This window comes from Corvus kubaryi, unplaced genomic scaffold, assembly GCF_017639235.1.
Source record: "Corvus kubaryi isolate FWS band 111438036 unplaced genomic scaffold, C.kubaryi_AGA036_p1.0 37220, whole genome shotgun sequence".
In the NCBI taxonomy this organism is placed as follows: domain Eukaryota; kingdom Metazoa; phylum Chordata; class Aves; order Passeriformes; family Corvidae; genus Corvus; species Corvus kubaryi.
In genome coordinates, this window is record NW_024581063.1 from 955,209 (window position 1) to 967,712 (window position 12,504).

The 12,504-nt window shown below is 48.9% G+C and overlaps 1 protein-coding gene across 4 annotated transcripts in view; it reads right to left on the bottom strand.

Annotated features, from left to right (window-relative positions):
• Window positions 1-12,504, bottom strand: part of CSNK1G1 (casein kinase 1 gamma 1) — an 85,475-nt gene that overhangs the window by 24,090 nt on the left and 48,881 nt on the right. For all 4 annotated transcript variants that reach the window (XM_042022780.1, XM_042022782.1, XM_042022779.1 and 1 more), the window contains exons 5-6: window positions 7,580-7,731; window positions 1,668-1,902 (exon numbers count right to left, since the gene is read on the bottom strand). In XM_042022780.1, coding sequence (XP_041878714.1) covers window positions 1,668-1,902; window positions 7,580-7,731 — 387 coding nt within the window. The remainder of the gene's footprint in view (window positions 1-1,667; window positions 1,903-7,579; window positions 7,732-12,504) is intronic.

Genomic DNA, 12,504 nt, shown 5'->3' on the forward strand with positions numbered 1-12,504 from the left:
GAAAGAACAAAAGATGTGCCAGCAATGCTGGGCTGGGCTGAGCTGTATCCTTGGGTTCACTGAGCTCATGGACTCATGTGGTGCAACCTCCTCTCCTGTGAACCCCAGCTGCTCCAAACAATGTCCTCCACGATCCGGAGCAGATCCAGCCCACGACACTGCGGCCACTTAACCTGCAGGAGATGCTGGGAGTGGGAACACTGGGGACATGGGAACTGAAACAACAGTTCCTGAAGTTATCCTGATAAAAAGGGGGGAAAAAGAGGATGCCCTGGGTCATTTAGAGCAGTGATGCAGATGGACTTCCAGGAAGATGGCTGAGTGCACTTGTCTCTCAGAAAAACTGCAGTCAGACCCCCGAGTCTGAAGTGTGAAAGCCTGGGCTGGTCTCATCAGCTCCTCACGACCCCTCTGGGCAGGGACAGCCCCCTCAAATACACCCCCAGAACTGATTTGGACCCTTTCCCTGCATGAGCCATGGCAGGAGCTGACATCCTGTGGGAAACAGGTCCTCAGGAAGGCACACGGTGCACCTCAACCACAGACACATCTTCCCTCCGCATCGCCCGCACCAGCAGCTTCCCAGCCCCACTGCGCCCTCCCGTTCCTCCAGCCCTGCCTGACTCTTCACTTTCCAAAATTAGAAGCTAGGCTCATCCCTCCTGACTCCCCAAAGAGAGTGAGCTCTCCAAGTGGGAGCCAACATGCCGGGAGGCCTCCCAGAGAATATTCCGTTATCTCACTGCTTGTATGGATTTAAGAGAATATAAACATTTAATAAGGTTTTTTTTGCCTTTCAGCCACAGAAATGTAATCTTCTGTTAGGAAAGCAGCGAGGAGAGGAGATGAAAGCCAGGATTAAAGTTATTTAAATCATTCATTTTCTCCAACCAATTACTAGGTCACGGAACATCCAACTCTAACACCTGGAACTGCAAGGCATTGGGACAGTGCTGTGCTATAAAAATCTATTTGTCCATCATCCAGTGCAGCAATCACCGCCTGCCTGATTGTCTTTTATCAGTGCAGGGCTGCTCCCAGTTACTTAGTTCCTAATAAAAACTGTAATTATGAGGCTTCCAACATTTCAGCTGGCTCGATTCCTCAAAAGAGGGGAGGAAAAAAAAGCCTCACAACTGTAAACAGCATTGGAAGGTTCACAAATAGCTCCAAGGGTGCGAGAGAGCTGTGAGCCAAGATGCTGTGGGAGGTCTGTAGGAATCAAACGGCAAGCTGGAACGTGTCCAGGGAAGGGAACGGAGCTGGGGAAGGGGCTGGAGCACCAGGAGCAGCTGAAGGAGCTGGGGAGGAGAAAAGGAGGCTGAGGGGGCATCTTCTGGCTCTGCACAACTCCCTGACACGAGGGCGCAGCCAGGGAAGGTCGGGCTCTGCTCCCAGGGAATGGGACAGGATGAGAGGAAACGGCCTCAAGTTGTGCCAGGGGAAGTTTAGGTTGGCTATCAGGGAAAATAATTCACTTGTCAAGGATTGAACAGGCTTCCCAGGGCAGTGGTGGAGCTGCCACACCTGGAAGTGCTCGAAAGGTGTGTGAATGTGGCACGTGGGGACATGGTTTAGTGGTGAACACGGCAGTGCTCGTCAGTTGTTGGACTCAGTGACCTTGGAGAGCTTTTCCAGCCTAAAGGACTCCCCCCCTGCAGACAGACCTTTGCCAAGGTGTGTGTTGATGGACATGTATCTCGCCGTTCCAGTGAGGCTCTTGTGCTCCCTGTAGGGAATGTGTTTTTTGGTTTCCGGGTCAATGTACTCCTTGGCCAATCCAAAGTCTATGATGTGAATGACGTGCTCCTTCTTATTGCCCTGCCGGCCAATGAGGAAGTTCTCCGGCTTCACATCGCGGTAGATGAGGTTCTTCGAGTGCACGTACTCCATCCGAGAGATCTGCAAAATGACCAGGGAAACGTTATTTGTGAGCAGGGCTCCGGCTCCCAGCAGAGCTGCAAGAGGGATTTATCATCCCCTCCTTCCCAGGGCCATCGTGCTGTGCTCCCTGCTTTATTCCCACGGAAATGGCAAAGGCTGCTTCTGAGGCGTTACCGCTGGGATGCAGCTCTTGGCAGGATGCCACGGGGAGCTGCAGCAGCCTTTTTGTATTGATTTTAAACATACTAAACCGCTTACCAAGAGCTCTTCCCTTGCCCACCACCTTCCCCTGTTGCTCTGTGTCTTACCACCTTCCTCCCTCGACCCATATGTTATCTTAGACATGCCAGATTCTTCATGGAGGGGGATTTTTGGGCAGGCAGAATCTTTACAATCTTCAAAGCTGACTAAAATAATAATTAATCTCATTGCTGTCAACTAGGAATAGCTGGAATACTTCTCAGCTTTTGACTAACATTTTTCTGGAAGTTTGACTGAAAGGGAAGGTGAAAGGGCGGGAATCCCACCTCTGAGGTGATGGAGGGCCTCTAACAACACACCTTATTCAGAAGTTCATTAAAATTGCTTTTGAAACCAAACATACTGCAGATGATGTCTGAACAGGCTGTCAAGCAGTTCTCCTTTGGGTCCCAAACTTAAGAGATGATTCCAACTGGAAATAATTCTCAATTTCACTTCATTTATTACCTTTAATTGCCTTTTTAGGTTTCAAATGAACACACATGAACCCCCATTTATGGCTGTCCTGGTCGCAGCTGCCCTACATGCCAGAGGGCACAGTGGCTTTGTTAAACAAGATGCTTCTTTGGAAAGGCCACTGGGATTGACCCGGGTATTTGTGGGCTGGCAATGCTACGAAACCTCTGCAAAGCTCCACCAACTCCTGGTTTTGCACTAACGAGCCTCAGTCCCCAGAGGTCACTGCCACACCGCTGCGAGGGACAGCGCAGTGCCAGAACACCTGGAGGCATCCAGGGTGAGGGCCACCAGCTGGTCACCCCCGCTGGGTGAATCCTGGTGGGAAAGCTCTGCAGGCTGGAGTTCTGGGTCACTGAGCCAGCTCTCCCCCAGCCAAGCAGCAGGGACCCCCTGTCAGCCCTTCCAACCCCCCTGCTCACTCCGTTGGGCTGACAGATCCTGACTGCTCCTTCATTTCTCACCGAACCCAGACACATTCCCAGCTGGCAAACTCAGAGCACTCTTTCTCTTTACAGATCTTGGACCCACACCTGGTTTTAGAAGTCCATATGCATGTGATCCTCCATCCCACTCCCTTACCATGCACCCGATTCTAAAGGAAAATCTGCTGCATTTCCACCTCTCAGAAAGAAGTAGCAGGCAGGAGGGGGCAGCCCTCCTTATAAAATAAACAGCTGTTCAGGGAGGGCAGCAGATAGGAAAAAATTGGTTGCAGGTGAATCAGGCTTAAAAAATAGAGCTTGCTCAAAGACTCTTCAAAGAAGGGAACAGCACGTGCTGCCGCTCCCTCCCCTCGACGCAGTGACTGATTCCAATGTGCCGAGAAAATGGGTTTCACGGCTAACAGCCATTATTTCCAATCAATTACAGGCTGGTGCAGAGCAGAGCAGATGCTCTTCAGTCATTCTTCACACTTTGAATCACCTACAGGACACAGCAGCAGGTTGGGAGACAAAAAGCTACGTTGGGAGGCAATTCAAATGAAGATGCAACCCTTGAAAGTGGAACAAAGAGCTTCCTTGCCTCTCCACACATAACAAGCTTCCAAGCAGAGCCTGACTGGCTCATTTGATTTGTTCCTGCTACCAGAGCAGCTCAGTTGTTGAAATCCCAACAGCAATTAGAGAACCTGAAAAGAGCCCATTTTTTTTCTTCTTTAAAAACTCTCGGCAAATTGCAGCAAGCAGGACAACAACCTGGACAGCTGAGGTGTCAGATGAGCCAATACAATATCCTCCAGCAGCACTCAAGGGTACTTGTTTTCCTGCCTTTTTTCCTCCCACCTGCTTTTTTTGCTTCCACCACACACAGCTGCTGTGGGGTCTTTCACATTCCTTCTTTACTTCCACCTGCCTGGACGCTTCATGCTGAAGAGCTTTGCTCAGCCATGGCAGCTGAAAGACGCTCCCCGAAAGATGTTTCCTGGAGTAGCTTTATTTACCCTGACAAGACACTCTCGCTGCTCGTGGTTGCTGTGATGTGGAGTGACTGTGCTGCATCTCCCTTCCAGACTCTGCCTGAGCACACACAAGCAGCAGTGCTGCAGCACAACCTCGGCATCAAACCCCTCTTCATAGTGGTTGAAGGAGAGGGGAAGTGGAATTCCCACTCCAGAAACGTGCTGGATGCAGAGGTGCAGTGCCCACTCCTTTGGGTTTGAACTACAGGCTCAAACATTCTGAATTCATTCTTCTATGGGCAGAGAAACCACTCGAGGAACTGGGACTAACTTGGAATTGCTCTAACACTGGAAAAACAGCAAGCACGGGAGCACCAGGATAGATGGAAGGCTGTGAATTACAGAGGGATTTCCATGGCCACGGCCGGCCGAGTCCATCCTTGGAGCCATAAATCTCCATTTCAGATGTCAGAGAAACCCTTAGGAGGGGGGAGAATCCCTTGGCACACAGCAAGACCCCTGCGCTGCGGTGGAGAAATGAGAGGATATTGTGACATTTAGCAGGTGCCAAAGACACCCGTGCTTTCATTTGCCTTCCTCCTGCCAAGGCAGCAAGTGTAACAAACCCTCTTCTCCCAGAAAGGTAACTCTGAAGGGGCTGATCTTGGCAGCAGTTCCATCTCTAGACCTTCCTGACGAATTTGAGCCCTTCTTTCACACATCACTCGTTTGAATATAGACCAGATCAGCAGAGAATGAAATTAATCTCATTCAAAGGCAATTTTGATGGTCACCAGTAGAAAAACCTCTCGCCACGATTTGGTCCAGATCACATCCAGAATATTTTTCCAGTGCCTGGTGGCACAATAGAGCTTGCTGTGAGCTGTCAGTGAGTGTCATAAAGGCTGGACCTGGCCAAGAGTGAGAAACAGAAGCCTGACTAAAAAAACATTCTCCCCCAATTTATGGGCTGTAGGGACTGACGTAGTGATCACGTTTTAATTGCCAAGCTTGGATTTGTTCAGGAGCTTCACCCACTGGATCTGATCCACCAGATGTCTTCAGCTGCATGTGGAGTATGGAGGAAGCAGTTCCAGTCTGAACAATTGCCAAACAGGCTGGGTTTCTTGAAGACTCATTACCATCCAGTCTCTGTCTCCCTCAGCCAGGAGAGCCTTCCTGGTGTAAAACCATGTTTGAATTCGCCCTTAATCCCACTTGGTACTTCTTAAAATGACACTGCCCTTGTTTTTCCTAGAGAAACTCCTCTTTCTTCTAACATCTGTAAAGGATCCACCCCAGTCCTGAGATGCCACAACCTGTCAAGCTCATTCACACCAGCCAACCAGAAATAAGTATTAAAAAATATCTTTCCAGGATGTCTCTGGTTAAAAACTGACCATGGAACACAAAGGGAAGGGACTGGATGCTCCTACAGACATGGGGATCACCCTAAGTATGAGGAGAAAGATCAGGGGACAAATGCCCAGGGTTAGAATCGCAGCAGCTTAAGCAGACCTGGCCGGTCAGAAGCAAGAACAAAACGTAATTCACGGGCGTGAACCCACGGAGTCTGAGAGTCCAGCTTTTCCTTCTGATGGCTCTCACACTGGAGCGTGACTCAGTGACTGTAATCATTCAGTGTGGGAGAAAGATAAAGACAACTTTCCCTAAAGCCTTGTGGCTGGAGCAAAGGGCTTTCATTTCAGCTGAGCAGGAAGTGCCAGCCCCTTTGGAAAACACTTCTCCCAGGGCCAGGTGACGGGGCACACCTGAGGATGCAGAATCTGTCTCCTTAAATGTGCACACTCCAAGCTGGCAACTCATGTAAACTCCCTGAGGAGACTGAGAAGGTCCTACAACATCTCCCCATGGCCAAAGGAGCGCCTGACCCTGTGAGAGAGCTCCCCCATTTCCGACTGCTTTGGGTGTCCCCCTGCATCAGCCCCAGCACGTGTTTTCCAGCTGGCACCAGTGCCCCAGCGAGCTGCAGCCTGGCCACAAGATCAACAGGTGATGCCAGTGAAGAACATCCAAGCCCAGAGCTGAGCTGCAGCCCTGGGACTTGGCAAAAGGCAGCAGCCATGGCTGTGACAGTTTTGATTTCCCCAGCAGTCCCTTGGGAATGAATTTACATCTTTACATTTTCCCTCCAAAGGTCACACAAGCCGTATCTGAGGCTTTGCCAACTGTTGCCACTTGATTTAATCAAAACCAACACTAAATTGGTTTTCCATCGACAAGGAAACGCTCAAAACCAAGAGAACCCAACTGCTCTGCTGTGGGAGGCCTCAGTACCAGGCAGGTGCTGCTCAAACTTCTGCAGTTCTGACCTCAATTTTCCATTTGAGATTCTGCTGTGTCAAACTTCAGTTTATCTGAAGGATTGTGTTCCTCATGTTGCATCTCCTCTTCCCTACCATGCTTCTATCCACGGAGCTATTAATGTGAATATACAATCCCAACTCTGCTGTGGGGTATCCAGGTGACCCCAAGGTGCAGGTACCCAAGATCTGGATATCTGCAGGTGCCCAGACACTTGGCAATCTGCAAACCAGTCTGAAAACCAAAAAAGCCAAACTGACTGGCTGGCCCCACTGACTTGTGGAAGTTTCCTCACCACATTCAGTAGGTTCAGCTTTCATGTTGTCCACTTTTAACACAAACCCAAATCCAAACTTGGATCCCTTCCAGCTTGATTTCCTTTCATTTTCAGGTACATTAAAGGCTCTGTGATGCTGCCCATAGAACTATTACTTTCCACGTGACAGTAATTTAAACCCATTGGCCAATTTGGATGAAATTTGACTAAGACAGAGCCCTCAAATGCTGGTATTTTGGCTAAGGAAGGCTCAGCTCCCATTGCCCCACAGGGTTTCAGTCTACGGGCAGCCCAGTAGCACTAAACCAGTAGAACTGGTAGGAGTGTGGGAGGGTGCTGTGCTCCGTGTGTGCCGTGGAGTGGGTGAGAAATGAGATATTCCTGGGATGTCCAAACAGAGGGAGGGAGCTGGGGCAGGTACCGGGGCAGGGCCGTGTAGGGGACAGGGGATGCAGGTCCGTAGGAATCCAGCTTCACTGGTTCTGCTGCGCAGGGAGCCAGTTTCTCATAAGCACACTCGGACCTTCCCTTCATAGGCAGGAGTCCTTCCCACCCGAAAAGCTTTCTTTGTAAGAAAGATGGAGAGGGACTTTGCACAAGGGACCGGAGTGACAGGACAAGGGGCAATTGCTTCCTGCTGCCAGAACACAGGGTTAGATGGGATAGTGGGAAGAATGTGAGGGTGGGGAGGCCCTGGCACAGGGTGCCCAGAGCAGCTGTGGCTGCCCCTGGATCCCTGGAAAGGTTCAAGGGCAGGTTGGATTGGGCTTGGAGCAGCCTGGGCTAGTGGAAGGTGTCCCTGCCCATGGCAGGGAGGGTGGGATTAAGATCTTTGAAGGTTCCTTCCACCCCAAACCACCCGGTGATTCTATGATGGAAGAAGATTCTCTCAGCCCTGAACCGTGCGCTGTGCCGACCCTAGGATGTTTGGGCACCCAAGGAAACCCCAGGGCAGGGCCCTGCCTGGCACTCACCAGCTGGATGGCGATCATTAACACCGTCTTCAGAGTGAACGTCCTGTCACAGAGGTCAAACAGATCTTCCAAGCTCGGGCCAAGCAGCTCCAGTACCATGGCGTTGTACTTTCCACACGGTCCGAAGTAATACACCTGGGGGAGCCCTTCAGCTGGAAGAATAGGAAAAGAACTGGAATCAGTCAATGGGACGAGGCTAATTCCCCTCCTCCTGCGTGCACGCCTTTCATTAGGCAGAGCTTTATTGTCACTTCTTGAGTATTCTCTCTGATGCTGCCCAGCAAGGAAATAAGTTCCAGCACACACTGTGACTGAACTGAAGGCCAAACCAGTGCAGGCTCTGCTCAGCTACACCCTTGGACAGACAAATAGATTTCAGAGCAATAAAAAGACTGTCTGAAAGCATCGAGCTTTGACAGCTTAAAGGCTTGGATTTAGGGAACAAGACACGGAGTTCCCTGTGTTCCACTAAACATCAGGCAGAGAACAGCCCCAGATGGGGGCTGGCACTTGTTGGAGCAGTTAGGAAGATGATAGTCCTTGGAGAACATGAGGCATGGCCAAAAAAGGGCTGCTTTGTCACCAAAGATAACACCCAGCCCCTGTTTTTCAGCACAACCTTAAATGAAGTCTACACTCAGAAAAAAGGAAAAAATCCTTTTCCTTTAAAATAGGGATAAGTTTTAAATTTCGACCAATCACCACATAGAAAGAGGTGATCACGGTCATTAGCATATGTGCACACACACAACTATCAACATCGAACTGGTAGGAGCCAGAGCCCATCTTCCCACCCAACAGATTGCTCTGTGGGAGTACAGTGTTGATACTCAGCTGGCAGGGGATTTTTGGGTGGATCAGCTTTCTGAAAGGCATCAGAAGGAAAGGGAAAAAACCAGCTTTGGTGTTGGAAGACTCACGGAGCTGCACAGCACTCCTGGAATTACCTTTGAGTCGAAAAGGAAACCAGAGCAGCCCATACAGGAGGAATTCAGGGCAGGCCCAACTGCTCATTTTGCTAATCAGCACCTGTAGCAGCACTCGGCATCCTGGCACCAACGTCAGGCTGGGTAACACATTTAAATATCCATCTACTTCCAGTCTACACCTCAGAAGCAGCTCCAAAACACAATGGGAGGGTTTTGTTTTGAAATACGGGGCTTTGTCTTATGTCACAACGTGGTATCTGCTTGAATGCCCAAAGATCTGGCATCCTGCTATTCAGCGTAAAGGCTGAGCACGGGCAGCACTGCCACGTGTGCAGCCTTTTTTCCCCCAGAGATCCATAAATTACAGAGCATGGGACCTGAAAGCACTGTGATTATTAATTTTATGGCATGTTTTAAGCAAGTGCAGGCACACACCTGGATTTGCATAAGTGATCAATATTAGATACAGCAAAATACTCGGCTAATTAAGTGCAGGGTTTGGTGTCGGCTCTGCGAGGTGCTCAGGCAGGGAAGCATTTCAGGCAGCAGCACAACAAGTGCATGTCCTACTCCAGATTTAGGGAAGCCCTGTTAATCCACCCCATGGCACTGGGAACTCTGCAACCTGCCAACAATGTAACAAATGCAGCACTGAGATTACTAGAGCTGAAATATCACAGAACTTGTGCTCCCAAGTACTGCCCCAAAAGAGCAAAATGCAGCTTGACAAAGATTAGCCGAGGAGGGCTTTAATCTCGTTAACTCACATGCTCAGGGAATCTGTCATCAGGATGCATTAATGGGATATTACAGAGTATTGCAGGAATTCCCCGTATAACCAGAGTTTTGTGTCCCATCCAAACATTGACCCAACCAGGGTTTGGGAGGCTGCTGCTCCTAAAAGAGCTCCATGCTTCAGGAAGCAGCATCAGTCATTAAATCCTCTAGGAAGACAGGATGTTTTGATGCAGAAGCAATTCAGAAAGCCAAACAATGATGGGATACAATCCAGGCAGCTCCGAGATGCTTTCAAATACCCCCAAATTGACACAAATGGCAATTTAATGTCATCAGCTTAGTGTTGAAGGCAGGAACAATTGCAATAGCTCTTGAAGTGACTCATGGTGAGCCACTGGGCTTTCAGTAAGGTCTGATGAGGACTTACCTACATAATCACCTCTAACACCAAGATCAGCATCTCTACTTTTTAGAGAATAATAGAAGAATAATAGAGAATAAGAGAGTAACAGAGTATTTCATGCAAGTTTAAACCTGAGCCCATTATAGATTCTAGATACAGCTAGACAATGAGTACCTCTACCACAATTTCTACAAGTCTCAAACAGTGGAACTGAGGAAGGAATCAGGATTAGGACTCTGCTAATTAAGGTATGCAGGAGAATAAAATTGCACAAAGACTCTTAAGGAAGGTGAAGGATCCCATTCCCAGAGCAGGGGAAGATGAGAACATTTACAGCCTCCCTTGGTGAGCATTGCAATTAAAATGGAACTCCTACTGGGCATAAGAACCAGGTAGACAGACTGCAGCAAGACCCAAAAGGTGGGGATTTCATGTAGGGAAGGAAGCAAGACTACCTAGTGCTCTCTGGGATCCCGATTCCTTCAGCTTTACCTACTCAGAGCTTATAGCCAAGACCTTGAATATCCTCTAAAACCCTCAGGAAGGCTCTGCTTTCTGTGGGAGCTCTGACAAGGTGAGGCCTTAGTGAAGAACATAAAAAAAGCATCCTAAATGTCAGAATACAGGAGACATCATTGGCTTCAGGCGTATTTTTAGGGTTCGATTTTTCCCTGAGGGTTTTCAGCAGTGCTGCCAGCTCTGCAGTCAAGGACTTCCCTCTTGCCTTTGCCAGGATAAAGCTGCTGTAACATCTCTCTGATTTCCAGAGCCAGGCTGCACTGCCGTGTCCTGGATCCAAAGGAGCAGCTTTGCTGAGCCCTATGGAGCTCCCAGCCCAAGCCAAGGATCTTCAGCTCCACACTGGTTATGGAATAAAGTTGGGAAGGACTCAGGGTAACACGTCCTCAGCTCACTCAAACTCAACTCAACATTCACTGTCTTTTTGGGAAGGAGAAAAACTCGACAGATGAACTTGATGTACACATTGCAGTGTGTTGGCAGATAAGACTGGATGAAAACTTGAGATACAGGCAGCTCCAGAGCCATTCTGAGCAGTAAAAAGGGTCAGCTGAAGAAAATCTGCATAAAATTTGATGTTGTCACAGACCATCTGCATAATTTATGACGTAGCTTGGCTCTATTTCAGTGACAAGCATCGTGTCCTGGTGCCGAGTCCATTGTCACAGTGAACCACAGGAACTCCATAAATATCACCAGCAGATCCGTAAATACCTAAGAAGGATGTTGCCAACTAAAGAGACTGATGGAGGAAAAAGGACTTTTTTGCCTGGGCAGTTGGAATTGAGGTTTTTAATGGCAAGTCATTGCACTGGGAGAGGACTGGAAAGGTCACACAAAGCCACGGTGTCGTGCTGCAGGTGAGCAGCTCTGGATTCAGAGACCGTGGCATGAAAAGTCACCAGCAGAGCAGAGTCTCATATTGAGGATTCAAAGGTACAACTCAACACTTGAAGTACAAACCACGATCTGTTTAATGCAGTTAATGCATGAAATCACATCAGAACTAGGAATTTCTCCACGGCATCAAACAAGAGCAATACACTAAAGGAAGAAAATACAGGCATGATATGTGCAGGTTCTCCTTTGGAGGAAAACCAGTTTATTACAGCAGAGACTGATGCGAGCAGAAATCATCTCAATTTGCTTAACGGCTTTGGTCTCGCTGCTGAGTGATTTGGCTCAGCTACATGGAAAAGGCCCCACTCCACCCTCACTCTCACAGGAAGTTTGTCACCCCAATAAACACAGACTGATCGCTGCACTGGAATCCACAGGCAAATTCTGCTATTTCAGCAGAGCGATGTCTTGGAAGAAATTCAAGCTGAGCACAGCGAAAACCGAGCAAAGCATTTTGTAGATTAAAGCATCACCGCTGGAACGAGAGCAAATGCAGACATCAAAGCCAAAAACTCAGGACTTTGATTCCCCCACACTCCCGAGACTGGCCCTGGCTTTCTGGGGATGCTAAACTCTCACTGCTTCTGGGCTGCCACCAAAAGGGACTTTCCCATCCTTCCTCATGCTCTGTGGCTGAGCAATACATTGGATCAACCCAAAAAACCCTTGGCTTGATCTTGAACACAAGAACGGGAACAGTAACAAACAGCAGGATCACTGCTCTTCCAGAGAGCTTCATCTGAGCCAGACTAACACTTGGAACAACACCTTTCAGAAAGTTCCATCACACAATGAAGTGTCCTGGACGATTTGAGTAATGCTCTCTTGCTGCCATATGTTTTACAGCATGACTAATGGCCCCACAACTCCTCAGACATCCAACATACTCCAAAAAACCACATTAGGTCAGGCACACAGACATTCCAAAGCCATTTCCAGGACTGGTTTTGAAACAGCGATGGGCAGAGATGCCAATCGAAGGTTATGCCCGAGGGAAATCGGAGTTTGCAGCACCTGCCCCACATGGAAGGCACGGGAGGCAGAACCCACCTGCTCCAGAAGAGCACCTGGCTTGAGGCTTTGTGTGGGCATCACAAGAGGCTCTGCATAAACCTCATAAAGAGCAAGTAAAATACACCCAAGGATGGATGAGGGAGCAAGCGCAGGAAGCTGCGCGTGACATCTACATCAATGGAAGGGCAAGTGCCACATCCCCAAACAGCAAATCACCAGGAAACATCCAGAGCCTGTGATCAGTATCTGTAGTTTCTGAACCATCCATGGTTTTTGCTCCCATGGGGAGCTGGTTTCCACGGCCCTTCGATGAGGTGTGGCCAAACAGAGAAGCTGATGTCTTCAATTTCAAGAATTAAAGAAGAATTCAGACCCTCTCTTCGTGCAGGTTTTGACACTGAGCTCTATTGCAGAGGGGAGAC